Genomic DNA, 21,999 nt, shown 5'->3' on the forward strand with positions numbered 1-21,999 from the left:
CTTGCTTACTCTCATACTCAGGGTACAAAGGTTCCAGTCTCTCTCTCTTTTTTGTTGTTGTTGTTACTGGGAATTAAACCGAGGCACACGACTTCTGTGCTACACCCCCAGCCCTTTATTTTTTATTTTGAGGCAGAGTCTTACTAAGTGGCGCAGGCTGGCATTGAACTTCTCATCCTGTCTCAGCCTCCTAAATACTGGGATTATAGGCATGTGCGACCTTGCCAGCTTGTCCTTTTTGAACTGTATTTTGTATCCCAATATGTGTGTGTGTATTTGTACTAAGAATTCAACCCAAAACCTTGGATATGCTAAGCAAGTACTCTGCTGTTGAGCTGTAATTCTGGCCCTTTTTTGTTTTTGTTTTGTGGTACTGACGATTGAACCCCAGCCCTATTTTATTTTTAATTTGAAACAGGGTCTAGGTAGGTTGATGAGAGTCTCACTATTTGCTGAGACTGTCCTTGAACCTGTGACTCTCCTGTTTCAGCCTCCCAAGTACTGGGATTACAGGTGTGCGCCACTATGTCCATCTTTATTTTCATTTTGAGACAAAGTCTTGCTAATTTTTCCGGCTGGCCTCAAATCTGGTGATCATTTTGCTTCAGCCTCCCGAGTAGCCTGGCTTAGATGTGTACCACCATTCCTGGCTGGTATTATTGTAATTTATTATTATTGCACATTTTTCTCCATCAGAGAGAGCTGAGATAGAAAACTTTTTTTTTCTTTTGGTCAAACCAAAGAACTAGGAGGAGATATATTTATTGAAGATGGATTTTTGCTTAACAAATTATGACAAATTATGGCTTTTTTTTGTGTGTGTGGTACTGGGGATGGAACCCAGGGGCATTCTACCTCCGAGTGACACCCCCAGACCTATTTTTTCTATTTTTTATTCTTTATTTTTGGAAACAGGGTCTCACTGAGTTGCAAAGGGCCTCACTTATTTAAGGCTTTTAACATAACTTCATTAATAGGGAGCATCAGACATAGAAATTAGTATTAACCAGTATAAAAAACAGACTAAATGTGTAACCTTGTCTGAGCATCAAGGAAATAGCCTGTATTTCCCTTTCTTTAACATCTCTGATCTATTATTAAGATCTGCACAAAAAGGGCAGAGAATAGCTACAATTTTCATTAATTTTTTTAAACTAAAACCAAACCATCTCTAAGCATGTTTCAAAAGAATTACCACATACCTGCACTTGAACTTGGTTCTCCCAGAATATAAAGTACTTTATTTTAGTTAAAGAAAAACCCAACAGTGCACCTCTTTGCAGTTATTAGACTGTAGCAAATCTTTTATTACAAATAATTAAATTTCTCCATAATGTCTCAAACAGTATCAAACACCATTTTGTAACTCTAACACAGAGCAAAATAGACATTCAGCACTAGAACCAAGTGGGAAGAAGCGTCAGGTTCCAGGCTTCTGACCACATCACACGGTGACCAGGCAGAGCCCAGGTCACGTTCCCACCTATCCAACTGTGTTTCAAACATCCCATTGTCTCAGTGGAGACAAAAGCTTGAATTTCATTTTTTAAGTGCAGGAAGTTGAAAGAGATAAAATCCAGTGAAAACACATCAATCTCAATTCAACTCAGTTAAAAAAAAAAAAAAGCTAACTTAAATTAGTTGTTTTCCTGGAGAGAGAAAAAAGAAGGAATGGGGTTAGGAGTCAAAACTGTAACAAAGGCGAGTAGCTATACATGGCATGTTGGAGCTCCAGAAATTGTCATATGATATTTTAAAATAAAGTGGTTTTTATGGATTTTGTCTCTTGGTATTGTAAACATGTGCTGTTTATTATTACCCAAATTTAAAACTTTTTTTTTTTCAAACAAAACAAAATTTAAAGCCTTTAAGGCAAACAAGCCCCTAAAGAAAGTCATTTGTTGTAAAACTGTGAGGATACCCAAGCAAGACCCCACTTAAGATTCGTCAGCATGAACTTGAGAGCTTTTGTCCACTGTTCCTCAGAGTTAAACTGGGTTTTGATGGAATAGGAGCCGCCGCTGCCGCCCGTGTCTTCAATCTTGCCTTTCTCCACATCCATCCTGCAGGAGGACAGAGCAGAGCTCATTAGTAACTGAGACCAGAGCTGAGTCAGTTCAGGCAAATGGACAGGGACTTGATCATGGGACCATTCGCGTCACTTTATCTAATAAAAAGAACTCTTGGCGAAGAACGGTAGTGTATTTTGGATTTGCTTAAAAGCCAAAGATCAAGAAGGCTGTCACAAGAGCCTCATTGTCATTGTGAAGTACAGGGACAGGACACACACCCAAACACACGAGAAGCCAGGAGCACGGGGTGAGCGAGTGCTACAGTACCCAGCACTGTTTTCCTAGGCATCCCTGACCTCACTGGGGGCGAAGGAGGCAGAAGAAAATAAATGCTTTGTTTCCGGGTGATAGGAGTGGCTCGACCTTACTCTGGTGAACTAGGACTTCCATCTATGACTAGGTTCCTGCAAAATAGGACCAAAAGCATTCCTGTGTATTTCCAAAGGTTTCAGGGAAAAACCGTTCTGAAATTGGAGAGCAGGCTTGAACTCTGGGCCAAGAAAATCTCCAAAACCACCTGAGGCAACATTCTTTTACTCCAGGGACCAGGTGATGTGTGGAACTCTGTCCTGCGTGCAGCGCTGGCTCAGTCTTGCCCGTCAGCGTCCTGTGATGCTGCACCATGTTTGTTTCCCACCATTTCCACAGCTTTCCCTCCGTTCTTACTGTTCAATTTGGTCCTTCTACAAGTTCATTCGGTGTTGGGGGATACTGACCTATAAGGAAGGCAAAACCGTGTCTCGCCTTTCTCCACTTCTTCTTTGAATTGCTGCACACAGTCCAGGAAAGCCACCATTGCGTGGTCAAACTTGTTGTCCCAGAAAAACCGCAGCCCCCCAGAACAATATAACGGCAGCTCCTATCCAAGAAGAAAAAACAGGCCAAAGGAAACACTTGGGCGTGGCACCAAGATGGGCTACTAGAGATTGCTCCCAGTCCTATCAGTCTCCGGAATCAAGTATCGGGGCTAGGCTCTACCTTTCATTACTTTCAATGGATGCGACGAACAACACACCGAGAACCGTTTCCCCTCCCAGTGGAAATGTACTAAACCTCCACCTCAGTTAAGCTTGGCCCCTCCCAGCGCACAGGCCATCCTCCGATCTGCCCACACCCCTTTTCAACAGGTATAAGAGATCAATTTTTCTGTATAAGTACTAATGAGCTAAGCCCAAATAAGAACTTGGCTCTATGAACTATCTCAGTCTAAGAAAAACCGAATAAAGCCAATATCAAAATGAAACCATTTTGTTAGGAGGAATAGTAACCCTGTAATCCAGTGAAAATGGGGTCTCCCAGAGTACCTTAGATTTGTCTGTCAGAGACTCCAGATATGAATGATTTCCATAAGGAACAAGTCGGTACCTAAAATTGAGATGCAGACGGAAATGGATACAGGACTCCTAAAGAACATAGGGAAGTTGTAGCCGGGCGTGGTGGCGCACGCTTGTAATCCCAGCATTCGGGAGGCTGGAACAGGAGGACCCAGGTTCAAGGACAGCCTCAGCTACTTATGCCCTTTGCAACTCAGTGAGACCCTATTTCAGAATAAAGAATAAAAAATAGGGCTGGGGGTGTAGCTCGGAGGTAGAACGCCCCTGGCTTCCATCACCAGTACTATACACATACGCACAAAAAGAGCCAGGCATGTTGGTACATGTCTGTAACCCTATCTACTCAGGAGGCCAAAGCAGGAGGATCACAAGTAGGAGGTCATACTGGGAAATTCAGTGAGACTCTGTGTTAAAATAAAATAAAAAAGGCTAGGAGCCAGGCGTGGTAGCGCACACTTGTAATTCAGCATTTGGGAAGCTGAGACAGGATTGCAGTTTGCAGACAGCCTCAGCTACTTAGTGAGGTCTTCTGCAACTTAGTGAGACCTTGTTTCAAAATAAAGAATAAAAAAATAGGGCTGGGGGCATAGCTCAGAGGTAAAATGCCCCTGGGTTCCATCCCCAGTACTGCCAAAAAAGAAAAAAAAAAAGGCTGGGAAGCCAGGCATGGTAGTACATGCCTGTAATCCCAGTACTTGGGAGGCTGAGACAGGAGGATTGCAGTAGCTTGGAGGTAGAATTTGGGTTCAAAATCTCCAGTATAAAAAAAAAAAAAAAAAAAAAAAAGGCTGGGAAATCAAGCATGGTTGTATACACCTGTAATTCTAGTACTTGGGAAGTTAAGACAAGAGGATTGCAGGTTCAAAGCTAGAGTGTGATAACAACCCTGTTTCAAAAAAAAAGGGCTGGTGGTGTAGCTCAGTAGGAGAATGCCCCTGGGTTCAATCCTCAGTATGCACACCAAAAAAAAAAAAAAAAAAAAAGAAAAAAAAAAAAAAAAGAAAAGAAAAGAAAAAGAAGAAAAGAAAAAGGGCTGGAGATATAGCTCAGAGACAGAGCGTTTGCCTCGCCTTGCCTGAGAATCCAGCTTCAATCCCAGTACTGCAAAACAACAACAATCAACAAAAAACCCTAAAATTCTCGAGCGGTACTAAAGTTGTAGGCACTGCAGACTGGGGACCCCTGCTACAGTCATGTGGCTTGACGACTGCTCCATCGTGGGAAGAGCCTGTGATAAAAGAAAAACCACATGTAGACAGACCCTCTGTCCACAGAAAATGTTTAGTCTGCTGGCAGCAAGGGCTCTTCCCATAGTGGAGAGGAGCAGCAGATGGAAGACACAGATTCTGCCGGTCACACCACAGCTGTGCACGTGGCACATGCGTGGACTCTCGTGGGAGGCTGAGACAGGAGGATCGCAGGTGTGAATCCAGCCTCCGCAACTTAGTGAGACTCAGCAACCTAGCAAGACCCATTTCAAAGTAAAAAAGTAAAATAGGGCTAGGGGATATAGCTTGGAGGTAGAATGTCCCTGGGTTCAATCTCTAGTACCACGGGGGGTGGGGGGAGGACACACCAGACCCCAAAGAGCTGTGTTTCTTACCTCTGAAATTTCAGACCCATCTTATTGGCCAGGGCGTGAAGCAGCAAGACTGTCTGGCCCCAAGCAGCATTAATCTCATTCCACTCCACAGGAACACTAGGCAGGCGCCCCAGTCTGAAGTTGTTAATCGTGCCAAACTGTCCACTGTGCCTAGAGAGGGAGATGGAAGGGTGGAAACATAATGGGGTTACTAAAGCCTTTTTGAGATTTCCTAGCACACACTGCTCTCTTTCAGATCCATATATCCAAACTCCCCTTGGTATCTTAAACTCACACCCCAAACCTGAGTCTCACATCCTCCCTGATGCTGGGATGCCAGAGGAGGTACCTGGTGTCCTTGAAGGTCCCTCTCAGCTCTGTCGGTTCTGCCTCCTAAGTCTCCCTGAGTCTGCCTACCCTCCAACTCAACACGACTATTCCTGTTTAGATTCCTACCAACAAATCTCCTTAACCTACTCCTCCCAAGTCATTTCTCACACTGTCTCACATTGTAGGTAGCTATCTTTCACAAATAAAAATGGTATTTTTAACCAGGCATGGTGGTGTACTCTCATAATAGCATACTTGGAAGGCTGAGACAGGAGGATCACAGGTTTGAGGCCCTTCTTTCCTTTCTCCTTTTCTTTTTTCTTTTTTTTTGTGGTTTTAGGGGTGGAACCCAGGGGCTTTCTACCTCCGGGCTACAACCCCAGGCTATTTTTATAATTTATTTGAAAACAGGGTCTCACTAAGTTGCTGAGAGCCTCACTAAGTAGCTGAGGCTGGCTTCGGACCTGTGCGATGCTCCTGTCTCAGCCTCTCAAGTACTGGGATTAGAAGCGTGTGCCACCACGCCGGCTTTTTTTTTTTTTTTTTTTTTTTTTTTTTTTTGTGGTACTGGGTATGGAACCCAAGGGCATTCTACCTCCAAGCTACACCGCCAGTCCTATTTTTTTATTCTTTTATTTTGAAATAGGATCTCACTGAATTGCAAAGGGCCTCACTAAGTAGCTGAGGCTGTCCACAAACAGAGATCCTCCTGTCTCAGCCTCCCAAATGCTGGGATTACCACCATGTGCTACCACGCCCAACTGAGACTCTATTACAAAATAAAGAATAAAGCCAAGCGTGGTGGCGCATGCTTGTAATCCCAGCATTTGGGAAACTGAGACAGGAGGATCTTGGTTTGCAGACAGCCTCAGCTACTTAGTGAGGCCCTTTGCAACTCAGATCCTGTTTCAAAATAAAGAATAAAAAAATAGACATAGGGCTAAGAGTGTAGCTCGAAGATAGAGTGCCCCTGGGTTCCATCCCCAGTACCTCCAAAAAAAAAAAAAGGACTCGGGGTGTAGCTCGGAGCTCAGTACTAGCATGCCCCTGGGTTCAATCCCCAGTACAAAAAAAAAAAAAAAAAAAAAAAAAAAAAAAAGGAATAATGTAATGTCACTTCCCTGCCTAAAATGCTTCAATTACTCCCTTTGCCTTTTGGATCAAATCCAAACCCTCTAACGAAGCCTAAAGATCCTCTAGGAACTAGTAACTCTCCAGTTCCCTATCTGGTCATTTCCTCTTTGAACTCAGTCTTCAGGCACAATAAGCTCTTTCTAGTTCTCTGAATTCACCACGCCCTCGTTCCTGTTTTTTTTCCCGTGATATTCTCTCTGCCAGGACCAACTCCCCCTCTGTAGACATGTACTTCACCTCTTAGCTTTCCTGTCAACCTCGAGGGAGAATTCCCATGCACGCTCTCCAGACTTGGTAAAGTACCCCACGTGTGCCACAGCACCCTGCGTTAACCCTTATTACACTTGCCTGTTACAAACTCATCCCTTCCACCAGGTTGGAAGTAACCTTTAGTTAAGTAACCTAAAGGTATACTATGTACTGTCTACTGTGGGGTTCTTGGGGCTTGGTATAATATCTATCACACAACAGACACTCAACTGTTACCATATAAGTGGATAAAAAGATGAAATAAATTAATACATGAATGGCTAGGCGTAGTGGTGCACACTTGTAATCCCAGTACTTAGAAGGCTGAGACAGGAGGGTCATGGTTCGCGGACAGCCTCGGCTACTTAGTGAGGCCCTGTGCAACTCAGTGAGACCTTGTTTCAGAATAAAGAATAAAAAATAGGTCTGGGGGTATAGCTTGGAGGTAAAATGCTCCTGGGTTCCACCCCCAGTTCTAAAAAAAAAAAATAATAATAATAATACATTAATGATCTTGAGAATAAGAAATTAGCACGAGGCAGCTAACCAGGTTTTCACATGGCTGGAGGGCTCAGACCTTCCCCTTTCTCTGGATATCACCAAGCTCTAGAAACCCAAGTCCTTGGTTATGCCTATCTCATGACACGAAATGGCAGAAACCAGTTGGGTGTGATGGTGCACACTTGTAATTCGAGTGCTTGGGAAACTGAGACAGGTTTGAGAACAGCTTCAGCAAGTAGTGAGACTCTCATCAACCTAGCAAGACTCTGTTTCGAACTAAATATAAAAAATAAGCTGGGCGTGGTGGCGCATGCTTGTAATCCCAGCATTCGGGAGGCTGAGACAGGAGGATCTGGGTTCATGGACAGCCTCAGGTACTTAGTGAGTCCCTTTGCAACTCAGTGAGACGCTATTTCAAAATAAAGAATAAAAAATAGGGCTGGGCTGGGGGCGTAGCTCGGAGGTAGGATGCCCCTGGGTTCCATCCCCAGTACCACAAAATAAATAAATAAATAAATAAATAAAATAAAATAAAAATAAAAAATAGCGCTGGGGATTCACCTTGGGGGTAGAATGACCGTGGTTCAATTCCCAGCACCACAGAAAATAATTAATTAATTAATTAAAAAAAAGAAAGAAAGAAAGAACGGAAACCCAGCAGGGTGAAGACGACCTCCAGTCCATCTTGCAGGGGAAGCGGACACCCCGGCTTAGCAGTCAACAGCTGCAGTCTGGATCTGCAGTGCTCCCCAGACCCCCCTCGGCCTGCCGCCCTCAGTACCAGATGTGGAAGGTGGCATTAAAGACGTTGGTCTTCTTCAGCTTGTCCAGCTGCATCTGGGCACAGCGCATCTGGTTTTCTACACTCTTCAGCTCATCATCCAGTTCCAGCTGTTGCCGTTTAAATTCACTGTACTCTCTCTGATACCTGTGAGTAGCCAAGGGGGCCGTGGAAGGCTATGAGTCTGGGGGCCAGTTTATCTCCCACCACACCTCTGAATGACTTCCTCTAGCGATTGTCGTTATATCTAGTTTCAGTATTTTTTTATATCTGGCATAGATCCCACTCAGAGGGACATCTAGGCCTTAGCTGTTTTGCCTGGGAGGGACAAAAATGTCTCACATTCCAGCTGCTCATATTAGAAGAAATGAAAAAAGGACTCTTTTGAACACACACACAAAAAAAACTTGCATTTGTTGTCTTTTTCAGAAGTGAGGTAAATGGGTTAAAACTGGTTTCTTCCATGAACTGGCCTCCAAAACTTTATTTCTATACACTATCATCCTTTAAGTAGTTTTAGTGTACACATTTCCAGAAAGACCTGTCATGTCTTCATGGCTATTTTTCTCTCTCGTCCTTTTCCTTAATTTAATGTGGACTCTGTGCCTCCTCTACTAGAAAGAGGATTCTCTCAGATCAAAAACATCCATGAAGCCAGGCGTGGTGGCGCACACTTGTAATCCCAGTACTTGGGAGGCTGAGACAAGAGGATGGCAAGCTCATGGTCAGTCTCAGCAACTTAGTGAGATCCTGTTTCCAAATAAAAAATAAAATAAAATAGGCCGGGCGTGGTGGCACACGCTTGTAATCCCCATGCTTGGGAGGCGGAGACAGGAGGATCACGAAGGTTCGAAGCCAGCCATGCTGGCTTAAGAGACCCTGTTTCCAAATAAAAATATAAAATAGGTCTGGGAGTGTAGCCCATTTCTGGGAACCCCAGTACCACCAAAAAAATAAATAAATAAATAAAGTAGAAAAAATAAAATAAAATAGGATTGGGGGTATAGCTCAGAGGTAGAATGCCTCTGGGTTCAATCCCAGTACCACCAAAAGATATCCATGAAGAAAAAAGAATATCCATGAGCTGGGTGTGGCAGTGCAACCTATAATTCCAGCAACTCAGGAGTGTGTGGTACTAGGGATTGAACCCAGGGGCACTCTACTTCCAAGCTACACACCCTAACCCAATTTTACTTTATTTTATTGTTTTAAAGTAGGGTTTCACTAGGTTGCTGAGAATCTCATTATTCACTGAAGCTGTCCTTGAATTTGTGATCCTCCTATCTCAGCCTCCCAAGTACTAGGATTACAGGTGTGTGCCACCATGCCCACAGGGCACAGAAGAATGGAAAGTCTGAGGCCAGCCTTGGCAACTTTGTGAGACTGTCTCACAATAATTTTTTTTTTTTTTTTGGTAGTACTGGGGTGGAACCCAGGGGCTTTCTACCTCCAGGCTACACTCCCAGACCTATTTTATATTTTATTTGGAAACAGGGTCTCACTAAGTTGCTGAGAGCCTCACTAAGTAGCTGAGGCTGGCTTCAAACCTGTGTGATCCTCCTGTCTCAGCCTCCCAAGCACTGGGATTACAAGCGAGCGCCACCACACCCGGCAAAATAAAATTTTAAAAAGGATTGAGAGTATAGTTCAGTGGTAGAGTGCTTGCCCAGCCTATGTGAGGCCCTGCATTCAATGCTCAATACGACCCAAAAAAAAAAAAAAAAAATCTGCAAAATTTTCAAGCTGTGAGAAAACAGATGTAGGCTAACACGCGCATCTTTCCAGATGATGGCTGCAAAGCAGCTGACTTATTCAAACGGGCCTGTTCCTCCAGTACAGAGCCAAGAATGCAACTCTGCTGCTGGGACTCTCCAAACCACACCCTTTTTTCACTGGGTCAGGCTGACTCTTCCTTCATCACCCTCCCGACCATCCTCTAGCTAAGAGCCTGGAAGCAGCAGGCAGGATGTGGAGCAGACGCGCTGCCAGGGGACAGCAGACTATGGTCTACCAGCTAGTCAGCACGGAAGACAGAAGAGCAGGGCGAGCACTCACTGAGCTTCCTCCTGGTCCAGCCTCTCCGCCTCAGCCTGAACCTTCTCCAGATTCTCTGCCACCACCTTGCGGTTCTTTTCCACATCTTCCAGCTCCTGGATCAGCCTCTCCTCCTCCAACGCCAGCTCCTTCAGCTCCCTCTGAAGCTGCTCGCTGTCGTCCTCCTTCATTTGCTCTAGCATCTCCAGACAGCATCTGCGAGGACACGGGGGGGGAGGGGAGCACTCACCAGAGAAGCCTGTCGCTCCGTGTGCCCAGCGGAGCAGAGCTCCCGGGTGAGGCCCGGCAGGCTCCCGGGCCTCCGCCGCTGGGCCTCGAGGCACTCACTTGTAGTTCTGACACTCGTTTTCAGTGACGTTGAGCTGAGTGTCCAGCTGGTCTAAGAGTGTGTCTGTGCACTCCTCACACAGCGGGTGATCCACATCAGTCTGGCCTGACATGATGTCAAAAAGGTCCCCAGTGACCTGGAAGCGTGGGAGGGTCAGGGCCGCGCCGCCCCTGCGCTACCGCCCGGCCACCCTGCTGCCGCCGAGCCTGCTGCCCGCCGTGGGGACGGGGCCGACTTGCCTTCAGTCTTCGGCTAAGGTTCTCCATGGTGCCGCCGTCGGATGCCTCCCCGATCAAAGTGAAGCTGTTAGCGCTTTCTGTCGACATCATCCTGCAGACAGCCCCCCGCCCACGGCCACGTGAGGGGGCAGAGAGGCCTCCTCCACCTACTGTGCTGCCAGTGGCAGAGACTCAAGCACCGGCGGAGGGGCCTCAAGGCGCGTCCCCACGCCTAGCCTGACCTCCCGAGGGCACCTCTCCCAAGGGAAGGCCACGCTGGTCTTCCACAGGGGTACTTAGCACGAGGTTGGCCTGGATGGACTAAGGAGGGAGAGGGGGGCATCAAAAATTGATAAATGCATCTCTAGTGAAGGACAATCAAGAATGATTTCCCCCCTATTATCTGCCTCACCAGCAACCTTTACCTGCTGTGTCAGTGAGAACTAAGGACCTGAACATCTCACATTTGCTACTTTAAAACTTCTTGAAAGCCACTCTCTCTTCCTAGTCAATCACCCCCTCAGCATCTCTCAATTGTCATCACTCGAGCTCCTGTTCACTCCAGTGTGAATGGCTACACACAGCCTAGTCAGGGCTAGACAAGGCTCAAAGGAGTGCGTCTTTTCTAAAGAGACAGAGGCTAGGTGATCACTCAGCTACAGCGCCTGGCTCAGGCCACAGTTCCTGATTTCAATGAAAATTCTACTGGCCTTTGGCAAGAAACAGGGGGCTGAGGAGTAGTAGGCACCTGGCTGGGGGGATGAATCTTCGAGAGACGCCATCCTGGCGAGTTTCAATAAATGGCTCCTGGGAAAGAAATATGTGGGTGTTAGAAATTTGGCAGCTTAGGGGTGTCATCTATTTCCCAACTAGCCTCAGAATTATTTCGCTTTGCCGGGAGTGGTGGTACATGTTTGTAATCCCAGCATTTGGGAGGCTGAGACAGGAGGATCGCGGTTGGTGGACAGCCTCAGCTACTTAGCGAGGCCCTTTGCAACTCAGTGAGACCCTGTCTCAAAATAAAAAATAAAAACTAGGGCTGGGAGTTTAGCTCGGAGGTAGAATGCCCCTGGGATCCATCACCAGTACCGTCCCAAAAAATAAAAACAAAAATTAATAATTTGGCTTTACCCTTGATTGAGAGCCACAAGACTTTATAAACTACAGAGACTTAAGAATGGGTATTAACGAGACAATCCTTATATCCTTATATATATGACTAAGAGAGGACCTATGGTACAGATAAACCCCAAGTCCCCTTTTTTTTTTCAGTACTGAGGATGGAACCCGGGGGCATTCTACCTCCGAACTACACCCCCAGTATCCCAGCTCTGTCACTGTTTGGGGAGGGAAAATCTCAGGTATGTACTCGAAACCATCCCACACACTGCTGCTCCACAGGACGGAGCCCCAAGGGCAAACAGGCGCTGCTGACTTGACCACGATCCCGTCCTTGGCTGCCTACCCTTTCCACCTCACATCCTTAGCTCCTATTAGACTCTCCTGGCATCCCCTCCCAAACAAATCATGTGCACTTAAAAAAAAAAAGTCTAGCCAAGCATGGCAGCGCACGTCTGTAATCTCAGTACTTAGGAGGCGGAGACAAGAGTTGAGGGATAGCCTCAGCAAGTAGTGAGACTCTCCTCAACCTACGAAGACTCTGTTTCAAAATAAAAATCAACAGCTGAGTGTGGTGGCTCACTCTTGTAATCCCAGCATTTGGGAGGCTGAGATAGGAGGGCTGCGCAGGTTCAAAGCCAGCCTCAGCTACTTAGTGAGGCCCTTTGCAATTAAGAGACCCTGTTTCAAAATAAAGAATAAAAATTAGGGCTGGGGTTGTCACTCAGAAGTAGAATGCCCCTGGCCGAGTGTGGTGGCGCACGCTTGTAATCCCTGCACTTGGGAGGTGGAGACAGGAGGATCGCGCAGGTTCAGCCAGCCATGCTGGCTTAGGAGACCGTTTCCAAATTAAAAAAAAAAAAAAAAAAAAAAAAGGTCTGGGAGCGTAGCCAGGAGGTAGAAGGGCTTCCAGGAACCCAAGTACCACCAAAAAAGAAGTAGAATGCCCCTGGGTTCCATCCTCAGTACCATGATAAATAAATAAACAAATAAATAAAATAGGGCTGGGGGTATAGTTTGGAGGTAGAATGGCCCATGGGCTCAATCCCTAGTAACACACACACAAAATATCTTATGACATCTATCTTTGGCAATGCAAATGATCACCGACATTATCAGAGTTTAAAAATTACATGTTTTCTACTGGGCGTTGTGGTGCACACTTGTAATCCCAGTACTTGGGAGGCTGAGACAGGAGGATTGCAAGTTTGCAGCCAGTCTCGGATACATAATGAGGCCCTCTGCAACTTAGTGAGACCCTGTTTCAAAAATAAAGAATAGCTGGGCATGGTGGCACACGCTTGCAATCCCAGCATTTGGGAGGCTAAGATAGGAGGATCATGGTTCACAGAGAGCCTCAGCTACTTAGTGAGGCCCTCTGCAATTCAGTGAGACCATGTTTCAAAATAAAATCGGGCTGGCTAAGGATGGAACCCAGGGGCATTATATAATAACAGCTGGGCATGGTGGTGCATGCTTGTGAATGCAGGTTCACAGCCAGCCTCAGCTACTTAGTGAGGCCCTATTTCAAGATAAAATAGGTTAAGCCAGGCGTGGTGGTGCACACTTGTAATCCCCGTGCTTGGGAGGCTGAGAGAGGAGGATTGCACAGGTTTGAAGCCAGCCTTAGCTACTTAGTGAGGCTTTCAGCAACTTAGTGAGACCTTGTTTCCAAATAAAATATAAAATAGGTCTGGGAGTTTAGCCTGGAGGTAGAAAGCCTCTGGATTCCACCCCCAGTACCACCAAAAAGAAAAGATAAAATAGGTTTTCAGATGTAGCTTACAGGTAGAATGCCCCTAGGTTTAACCCCATGTCTCACACACACACACACACACACACACACACACCCCTGGGATATCTAGGGGTACCAAATCTCTCACCTCACATCTTCACTGTTTGAAGCAGATAGGGGACAGGGCACTTTTATTACCTCTCCTGAGTTAGCCTCTTCCTCCTGGGTCTCTCCTGGCTTCGCCTGGGTTGTGGCAAGTAATGGAGCTAAGGGCAAGGAAAATTCTGAGTCAGAAACAGCTTTATCAAAACAGGGGAGATTATGGAAGTATGGGGAAAGAACTGAAATATCCTCATTACCACCCCCAACCTCAATTTTTCTTAAAAAGAATCTATGTTCTTTCCCCATCTCCGGATTAAATCAGATTAAGGAAGTGTTAAAAATTTTAAAGCAGTTTTTTTTTTTTTTGGTGGTACTAGGGTTCCTGGAAACCCTTCTACCTCCGGGCTACACTCCCAGACCTATTTTTATAATTTTTTATTTGGAAACAGGGAGGGTCTCCCAAGCCAGCGCAGCTGGCTTTGAAACTGCGCGATCTCCTGTCTCCGCATCCCAAGCGCAGGGATTATAAGCGTGAGCCATCACGCCTGGCGATTATTTTTTTTATCCTGGGATTGAACCCAGAGGTATTCTACCTCCAAGCTACAGTCCCAGCCCAATTTTATTTTTTATTTGGAAACAAGGTCTCACTAGGTTGCTGAGAGCCTAAGTTGCCATGGCTGGCTTTGAACTTGTGATTCTCCTGTCTCAGCCTCCCAAGTACTGGGATTAAAAGCATGGGCTACCATGCCCTGCTCAAAGGCATAAATTTTTATGCCCTTCAAGGGGTATTTTAATGATATTTATTTATTTATTTATTTGCAGTATTGAGGATGGAACCCAGGGGGCATTCTACCTTCAAGCTGCACCCCCAGGCCTATTTTTTATTCTTTAGAGGCCTTCATTAAGAAGCTGAGGCTAGGCCGGGCGTGGTGGCGCACGCTTGTAATCCCCGCACTTGGGAGGCAGAGACAGGAAGATCGTACAGGTTCGAAGCCAACCATGCGCGCTGGCTTAGGAGACCCTGTTTCCAAATAAAAATGTAAACATAGGTCTGGGAGTGTAGCCCGGAGGTAGAAGGGCTTCCAGGAACCCCAGTACCACCAAAAAAAAAAAAAAAAAAAAAAAAAAAAAAGAAGAAGCTGAGGCTAGCTGGGCATGGCGGTGCACGCTTGTAATTCCTGCACTTGGGAGGTGGAGACAGAAGGATCGCGCAGGTTCGAAGCCAGCCATGCTGGCTTAAGAGACCCTGTTTCCAAATAAATAAGTATAAAAACTAGGTCTGGGAGGGTAGCCTGGAGGTAGAAGGGTTTCCAGGAACCCCAGTACCACCAAAAAAAAAAAAAAAAAAAAAAAGCTGAGGCTGTCCATGAACCACAATCCTCCTGTCTCAGCCTCTCGAATACTGGGATTGATTACAGGCGTGCATCACCACGCCCAGCTTATTTTAATTATTTTTAAAAGAGTCCTTAGCTGTGCATGGTGGTGCACACTTGTAATCCCGGTATTCTACTTGTAATCCCAGCATTCAGGAGGCTGAAACCCATGGATCATAATTGGTGGACAGCCTCAGCTACTTAGCGAGGCCCTTCACAATTCAATGAAACCCCGTTTCAAAAATAAAAAGATGAGCACATGCTCATCACATGTGGTGGCACATGCTTGTAATCTCAGCATTTGGGAGGCTAAGACAGGAGGATCACAGGTTTGTGGCCAGCCTCAGCTACTTAGTGAGGCCCTATACAACTTAGTAAGACCTTATTTCAAAATAAAGAATAAAAAATATGGCTGGGAGTGTATCTTGAAGGTAGAATGCCTCTGGGTTCCATCCCCAGTACCAAACAAACAAACAAACAAACAAAAATAGAGTTGAGGGTGTAGCTCGGAGGTACAATGCCCCTGGGTTCCATCTCCAGTACTGAAAAAAAAAAAAAAGCCCTATTTTTCAGAGACACAGAAATATTTAGCTCTTATATGTCATGAATATGCTTCAAGACAATTCAGGGTGGGGAAGAGTGAATGGGACTACAGATAAAACATGATTAAATATGCACTGATAAGTTTTGAAACTAGGTGACGAGGACATAGGGATTCATTATATACTTCAAAATTTTCCATCACAAAAGTCCCCATGCCCTTTCCCCTAGAATATAACTAGGAAGGAACATGTAGTAATATTCTGGGAAGATGAAACCTTTCCATATAGTAATGATAAGGGCCACATGAGTGTATCCACTTGTCAAAAATGAATGGCTAATACATACTCAATGGACTCCTACTTAGCCATAAAAAAAGTTAAATCCTGTCATTGGTGACAACATGAATGAATTAAAGGGCATTATGCTTAGTGATTAGGCCAAGCACAGGAAAAACAAAAACAAAAAACAAAAAACTACATGACCTCACTCATCTGTGGATTCTAAGAAAATCTGACCTCACAGGAGTTAAGATTAGAATGGTGGTGTAAGAGGCTATGGAGAGAGGCGGGGATGCAGGTGGAGGAGACAGAGAAACACTGGTCAACAGGTACTGAGTTACTGTTAGAAATAAATTCCGGTGTTCTACTGCACCATGCACTAAATATAGACAGCAGTAACATAATGTACTATGTATCTAAAAAAAGCTAGGAAAACGATTTTGGGTGTTTTCACTACAAGGAAATTATAAATGTTAGAGTAAGATATGTTTACCTTGACTTGACCATTATACAATATATATATATATATATATATATATATGTATTGAAACATAAAGTGGTATACCATAAATATATAAATTAAAAGATGCACAGCTAGCTGTGCCTGGTGGTGCACACTTGTAATCCCAGTACTTGGGCAGCCGAGATAGGAGGACTGCAGATTCTAGGCCAACCTCAGCAATTTAGTGAACCAGCGAGACCCTGTTTTAAAACAAAAAATAAGGGCTAGAAATATAGCTCAGAATTAGAATGCCACTGGGTTCAATCACCAGTTTCAAAAAACAAACAAACAAACAAAAAAAAAACCGAGAGAGAGAGAGAGAGAGAGAGAGAGAGAGAGAGAGAGAGAGAGAGAGAGAGAGGAAGAAATACAACAAAGATTTGTACATTTCTTTCATGGTGTGAGGTATTGGAGATTGAAACTTGAAAAAATTTAAAAAAAAAGAAGGTAAAGGGAGATAAAGTGAGGTGCAGATTAACTTAAGAATGGCAGAAGGAGCCAGACGTGGTGACACACGCTTGTAATCCCAGCATTTGGGAGGCTGAGACCAGAGAATCACGGTTCGTGGACAGCCTCAGCTACTTAGGAAGCCCTCCACAACTCAGTGAGACCCTGTTTCAAAATAAAGAATAAAAAACAGGGCAGGGGGTGTAGCTCAGAGGTCGAATGCCCCTGGGTTCCATCCTCAGACCTGAAAAAAAAAAAAAGAAAGAAAGCAAGCAGAAGGAGCCAGTGCTATAGCACATGCATGCAGTCCTAGCTATTTAGGACGCTGAAGGAGGAGAATCCCAAGTTTGAGTTCAGCCTGAGCAAGTAGCAAGTCCCTGTCTCAAAATAAGAAAAAAGCCAGGCATGGTGGCACCTGCATATAATCCTAGTACTTGGGAGACTGAATAGGAGGATCACAGGTTCAAAGCCTGCCTGAGTAACGCTCTAAAGCAATTTAGCAAGACTGTTTCTAAGTAAAATATAAAAGGGGCTGGGATGTAGCTTGGAGGTAGAATGCCCCAGTTTAATACCTAATACCACAATAAGTAAATAAATATATATACATTAAAGCCAGGTGTGGTAGCACACACTTGTAATCCCAGGATTTGGGAGGCTGAGACAGGAGGATCGCAGTTAGTGGACAGCCTCAGCTACTTAGATGCCCTTTGGAACTCAATGAGACCCTGTTTCAAAATAAAGAATAAAAATATAGGGCTGGGGGTGCAGTTTAGAGGTAGAATGTTCCTGGGTTTCATCCCCAGTACCACACACACACACACACACAAAAAAAAAAAAAAAAAAAAGCCAGAGAGAGAATAAAAAATAGCACTGGGTATATAGCTTGGAGGTAGAATGCCCCGGGTTCTATCCCCAGTACCACAAAAAATTAAAATTAAAATTAAAATTAAAATTAAAAAATAAAATCAAGCTGGGTGTGGTGGGACAGGCTTGTTATCCCAGTACTTGGGAGGCTGAGACAGGAGAATGGCAGGTTCAAGGCCAACCTCACCTACTTAGTAAGGTGCTCACCAACTTAGTGACTCTGTTTTAAAATAAAGAATAAAAAAAAAAAAAATGGGCTGTGATTGTAACTCAAAGGTGGAATGCCCCCTGGGCTCAATTCCCAGTACCACACAAAAAAAATAAAAATAAAAATAAAAATAAAAATAAAAACCAGCCAGGCAGTATATAGCTCAGAGATAGAATGCCCTGGTTCAATTCCCAGTATTACAAAAATTAAAAATTAAAAATAAAATAAATGACTAAGATGTAGCTCAGTGGTAGACATTTGCTTTGCATGGGGAGGCTCTGGGTTCAATCCCCATTGCAGGAAAAAAAAAAAAAAATGGAGGCAGAAAGTAATTGAGCCAGGTGTGGTGGAACATGCCTATAATCCCAGTAACTGATAGGAATAGACAGGAGGATCACAGGTTCACAATCAGCCTCAGCAACAGAGGCTCTCAGCGACCTAGCAAGACCATTTAAAAAACAAAACAGAACCAGGGGAGGGGGTACCCTGGGGTACATAGCGCCCCTAGTATCACAAAAAAGGAAATAATAAAGTAACTAATTGTTGAAGCTGGTGATAACAATATAACAGAGATTATGCTATTTCCTTGACTGCATATGTTTGAAATTTTCCATAACAAAAGTTAAAAATCTATATTAGAGTTTATTTCACTCAGTAAAGAGATACCACATTATTAATAATAACCAGTTAATACTAGCTAATATAAATTAATAAGTATTACTTCCCCAGCATATCTTTAAGTACTTATATGCTTTGTTATATACTTGGTTCTTAATTACCTTATGAGGCAGTTTTACATTTTAAAGGTAAAGAAACCAAGGCTTAGAAAAATGGAGTAATTTGCAAAAAAAATCATTCCATGCATGACAGGATTTATGGCGCAGCAGCGGACTCCAGGCCCGTGAGTTTAAACGGCCTAATCAGTTTTCTCTAATTTCATCTCACTTTTTGGGACTTTTTCACTTACCAGCTTGTGGACTTCGATCAGTCACTTAACCTCTGAGCCTCAATTCCTCACCTGTAGAATGATGTAATGATGACACCTCTCCAGAGGGACTAAGCTGCAGGAACTAAGCTCAGTAATGCACGCAATGCACTTGATAAACGGTAAATCCTTAACAAGTGCCTTTTTGGGGGCATTATTATTCTTTATTTTTTCATATTTTATTTATACGTGGAACATACTGAAAATGGTATACATTTAGATTGTGCTTGGTGCCCTCTTTCTCCCCTTCTCCTCCCCTCCCAACAATGACTGTTCAGGTTGACTGTGCTATATTCATACTTTTACACATATTCAGATGTAGCTCCTCCATTAATCACCCTCAGCCTTCTTCCTCTATCCTTCCATTCTAGCTTTGCTGAGATTTCCCCTCCATTATCTGGAGTCCCTCTGGTATCCCCAATGGTCCCTAGTTTGGGCATATTAGAGAAAACACATGTCCCTTCTCTTTCTGTGCTTGGCTGATCTCACTTAACATAATGTTCTCCAGATCTTTCCATCTTCTTGCGAATGCTATGATTTTATTCTTCTTTATAGCTGAATAGAATTCCACTGTATTTCCCATAATTTGCAACCCATTCATCTGTTGATGGAGACCTAGGTTGGTTCCATATTTTGTCTATTGTGAATTGTGCTGCTATGACCATGGTTATGCATATGTTACTGTAGTTCTCTGATTTCAACCCCTTCGGAAAGATACCCAGGAGTGGTATAGCTGGATCATATGGTGGATCTATTCCCAGTTTTCTAAGGTATCTCCACACCGATCTCCATAGCGGCTGAACTAGTTTGCACTCCCACCAACAGTGTAAAAGAGTTCCTCTTTCCCCACATCCTCGCCAGCATAACAAATGCCTATTGTATATACACATATCTCGCTGACCTGTGAGCTCCTGGATGGTGACACGGTCCAAGATCTTGAAGCTCGTGTCGAGTTTCAGGGGCTGGCTGCAGCGCTGGCACACGAAGCTCACCTGCATGGTGCTGCTGGAGGTCTTAGACCCTTCCATTCCTGCGGCGGTGGAAAGGAGGCGATGTTAGGCACCCTTGAACCTCCAGCCCGGGGCTACCCCCTGCCTTGCTGGCAGTGGTGAAGCGGGAAAATCCTGGCCCGCGCTGTTCCTCGAAGAGCGTTATGCCAAGCCGACCTGCTTCCAGGGTGCCCGGCAAAGACAGTTTAGAGGCCAGGGTCAGGGAAGAGGCTGCAATAGTTTGTTACGGTTCACAGGACTCTTTCTAAGGTCCCATTCTGCTCCCAGCGCTCTTCACCTCGGGACTCCGGAGCCTGCCACCCAGGCCTGCTCTACCGCGGGGGCACGGTAGTCTCGGGTCCGGCTCGGAGAGAGGCCTCCAGAGCTGCCATCGCCCAGTCTTCGGCTACTTCCCGGTCCTCCGGTGGAGGACTTCCGCCCGGGACCGGATGTGACGGCTAGGCAAAAGACGCCTCGGTGGTCGGTCTCGGTCGGCCGGCTTACCCATCCCGCGGCGACCCCTAGCCGGTGACCTGGGAAGAGCAGCAGGCGTCGGCGGGTGTGCCTTGTTTTGTTTAGTGACTTTTTTTTTTTCTTTCAGTACTTGGATTAAACCCAGGGCCTTATACACGCTAGGCAGCTGTTCTACCACTGAGCCACATCCCCAGCATTTGTTTTGTTTTGGTTTTAATGAAAGAGTCTAAATTAATGAAGCTGTTGCTAAATTGCTGAGACTGCCCTCAAACCTGCGATTGTCCTAGCTCAGCCTCCCAAGTACTGGGATTACAAGCATGCGTCACCATGCTTGGCTTTTTTTTTTTTTCTTTTTTTTTTTTTTTTTCGGTACTGGGGATGAAATCCAGGGGCATTCTACCTCCGAGCAACACCCCCAGCCCTATTTTTTATTCTTTATTTTGAAACAGGGTCTCACTGAGTTGCAAAGGGCCTCACTAAGTAGTAGCTGAGGCTGTCCGTGAACCGCCATCCTTCCTGTCTCAGCCTCCCAAATGCTGGGATTACAAGCGTGTGGCACCACGCCCGGCTTTGGCTTATTTTTTATTTTGAAACAGGGTCTCGCTAAGTTGTGGAAGGTCTCCCTAAATTGCTGAGGCTGGACACAAACTTGAGATCATCTTGTCTCAGCCTCCTAAGTACTAGGATTACAATCGTGCACCACCAAGCCCAGCTGGATTCATGTTTTCCTTTCTACTGCGTATATACCTACAAGTGAAATTGCTGGATAATATGATAATTCTATGTTTAACTTTTTTGTGTGTGTGGTACTGGGGATGGAACACGGGGCAGTCTACCTCCAAACTATACACCCAGCCCTATTTTTTTTATTCTTTATTTTGAAACAGGGTCTCACTGAGTTGCAAAGTGCCTCACTAAGTAGCTGAGGCTGTCTACCAACCACGATCTTGCTGTTTCAGCTTCCCAAATGCTGGGGTTACAAGCGTGTGCTGCCACCATGCCCGGCTTGTGTTTAACTTTTTGAGAAACTACAAGAGTGTCTTTCAATATGAGTGCAATATTTTCCATTTCCATCAAGTAGTGTTTCAAGGTTCCAATTTATCCACATCTTTGTCAACGCTTGTTTTCTTTCTTCTTATTATAATCATTGGGGGCTTGTTTTTGTTGTTATTTTGAGGACTGAACCCACGGATTCATGCATGCTAGGCACATACTTTATTGCTGACTATACCTCTCAACTTACATCCTGCTTCTCAAATTTAACATTTCCCATGTTGCTCCCACAGTTTTTGTCCTGAGCGTCCTCGTGGCTGTATTATATTACTACATGTATGCCACCTTTATGTATTTCCTTATTGCTGGAGTTTTCCACTGTTCCCAGTTTTGGTGATTACAAGAATGCCACAACAAAGAGCTTAAAATACACCCTCAAGCCAGACATGGTGACACACGCTTATAATCCCAGTGCTTGGGAGGCTGAGACAAGAGGATCACAGGTTTGCAGCCAGGCTCAGCTACTTAGTAAGACCCACTTGGACTCAGTGAGACCCTGTTTCAAAATAAAGAATAAGAAAATAGGGTTGGGGTGTAGCTAGGAGGTAGAATGCCACTGCATTCAATCTCCAGTACCACAAATAATAATAATCCCCTCAAAATTAGGAATACTGAATTAAGAATATGGCTATTTCATATCTTTTGACTAGCATTTGCAATTGTTTTCAAGGTGATTGCTCATAATTATACTCTGCCTCAGTAACGTATGATGCCTTGACCAGTTTGTGCAAAAAATGGCACTT

At 44.7% G+C, this 21,999-nt stretch overlaps 1 protein-coding gene across 5 annotated transcripts; it reads right to left on the reverse strand.

Moving 5' to 3' along the window:
* Positions 1-1,894: 1,894 nt before the first annotated feature.
* On the reverse strand, positions 1,895-19,768 carry BECN1 (beclin 1; the record flags this gene model as incomplete). Of its 5 annotated transcripts, none has more annotated exons than XM_080713634.1 (11): positions 1,895-2,063; positions 2,789-2,931; positions 3,377-3,437; positions 5,010-5,159; positions 7,984-8,130; positions 10,039-10,233; positions 10,366-10,502; positions 10,606-10,696; positions 11,333-11,391; positions 13,637-13,704; positions 19,642-19,768. In XM_080713634.1, 11 exons carry the CDS (start codon positions 19,766-19,768, stop codon positions 1,895-1,897), a joined length of 1,347 nt encoding a protein of 448 aa, XP_080569760.1. The 5 variants fall into 5 exon arrangements, with proteins under 5 accessions (XP_080569760.1, XP_080569759.1, XP_080569763.1 ...); XM_080713633.1 differs by having other exon boundaries at positions 11,291-11,391; XM_080713635.1 differs by lacking the exon at positions 2,789-2,931 and having other exon boundaries at positions 2,037-2,063.
* Positions 19,769-21,999: the final 2,231 nt, after the last annotated feature.

This window comes from Muscardinus avellanarius, assembly GCF_963383645.1.
Source record: "Muscardinus avellanarius genome assembly, chromosome: 16".
Lineage (NCBI taxonomy): Eukaryota > Metazoa > Chordata > Mammalia > Rodentia > Gliridae > Muscardinus > Muscardinus avellanarius.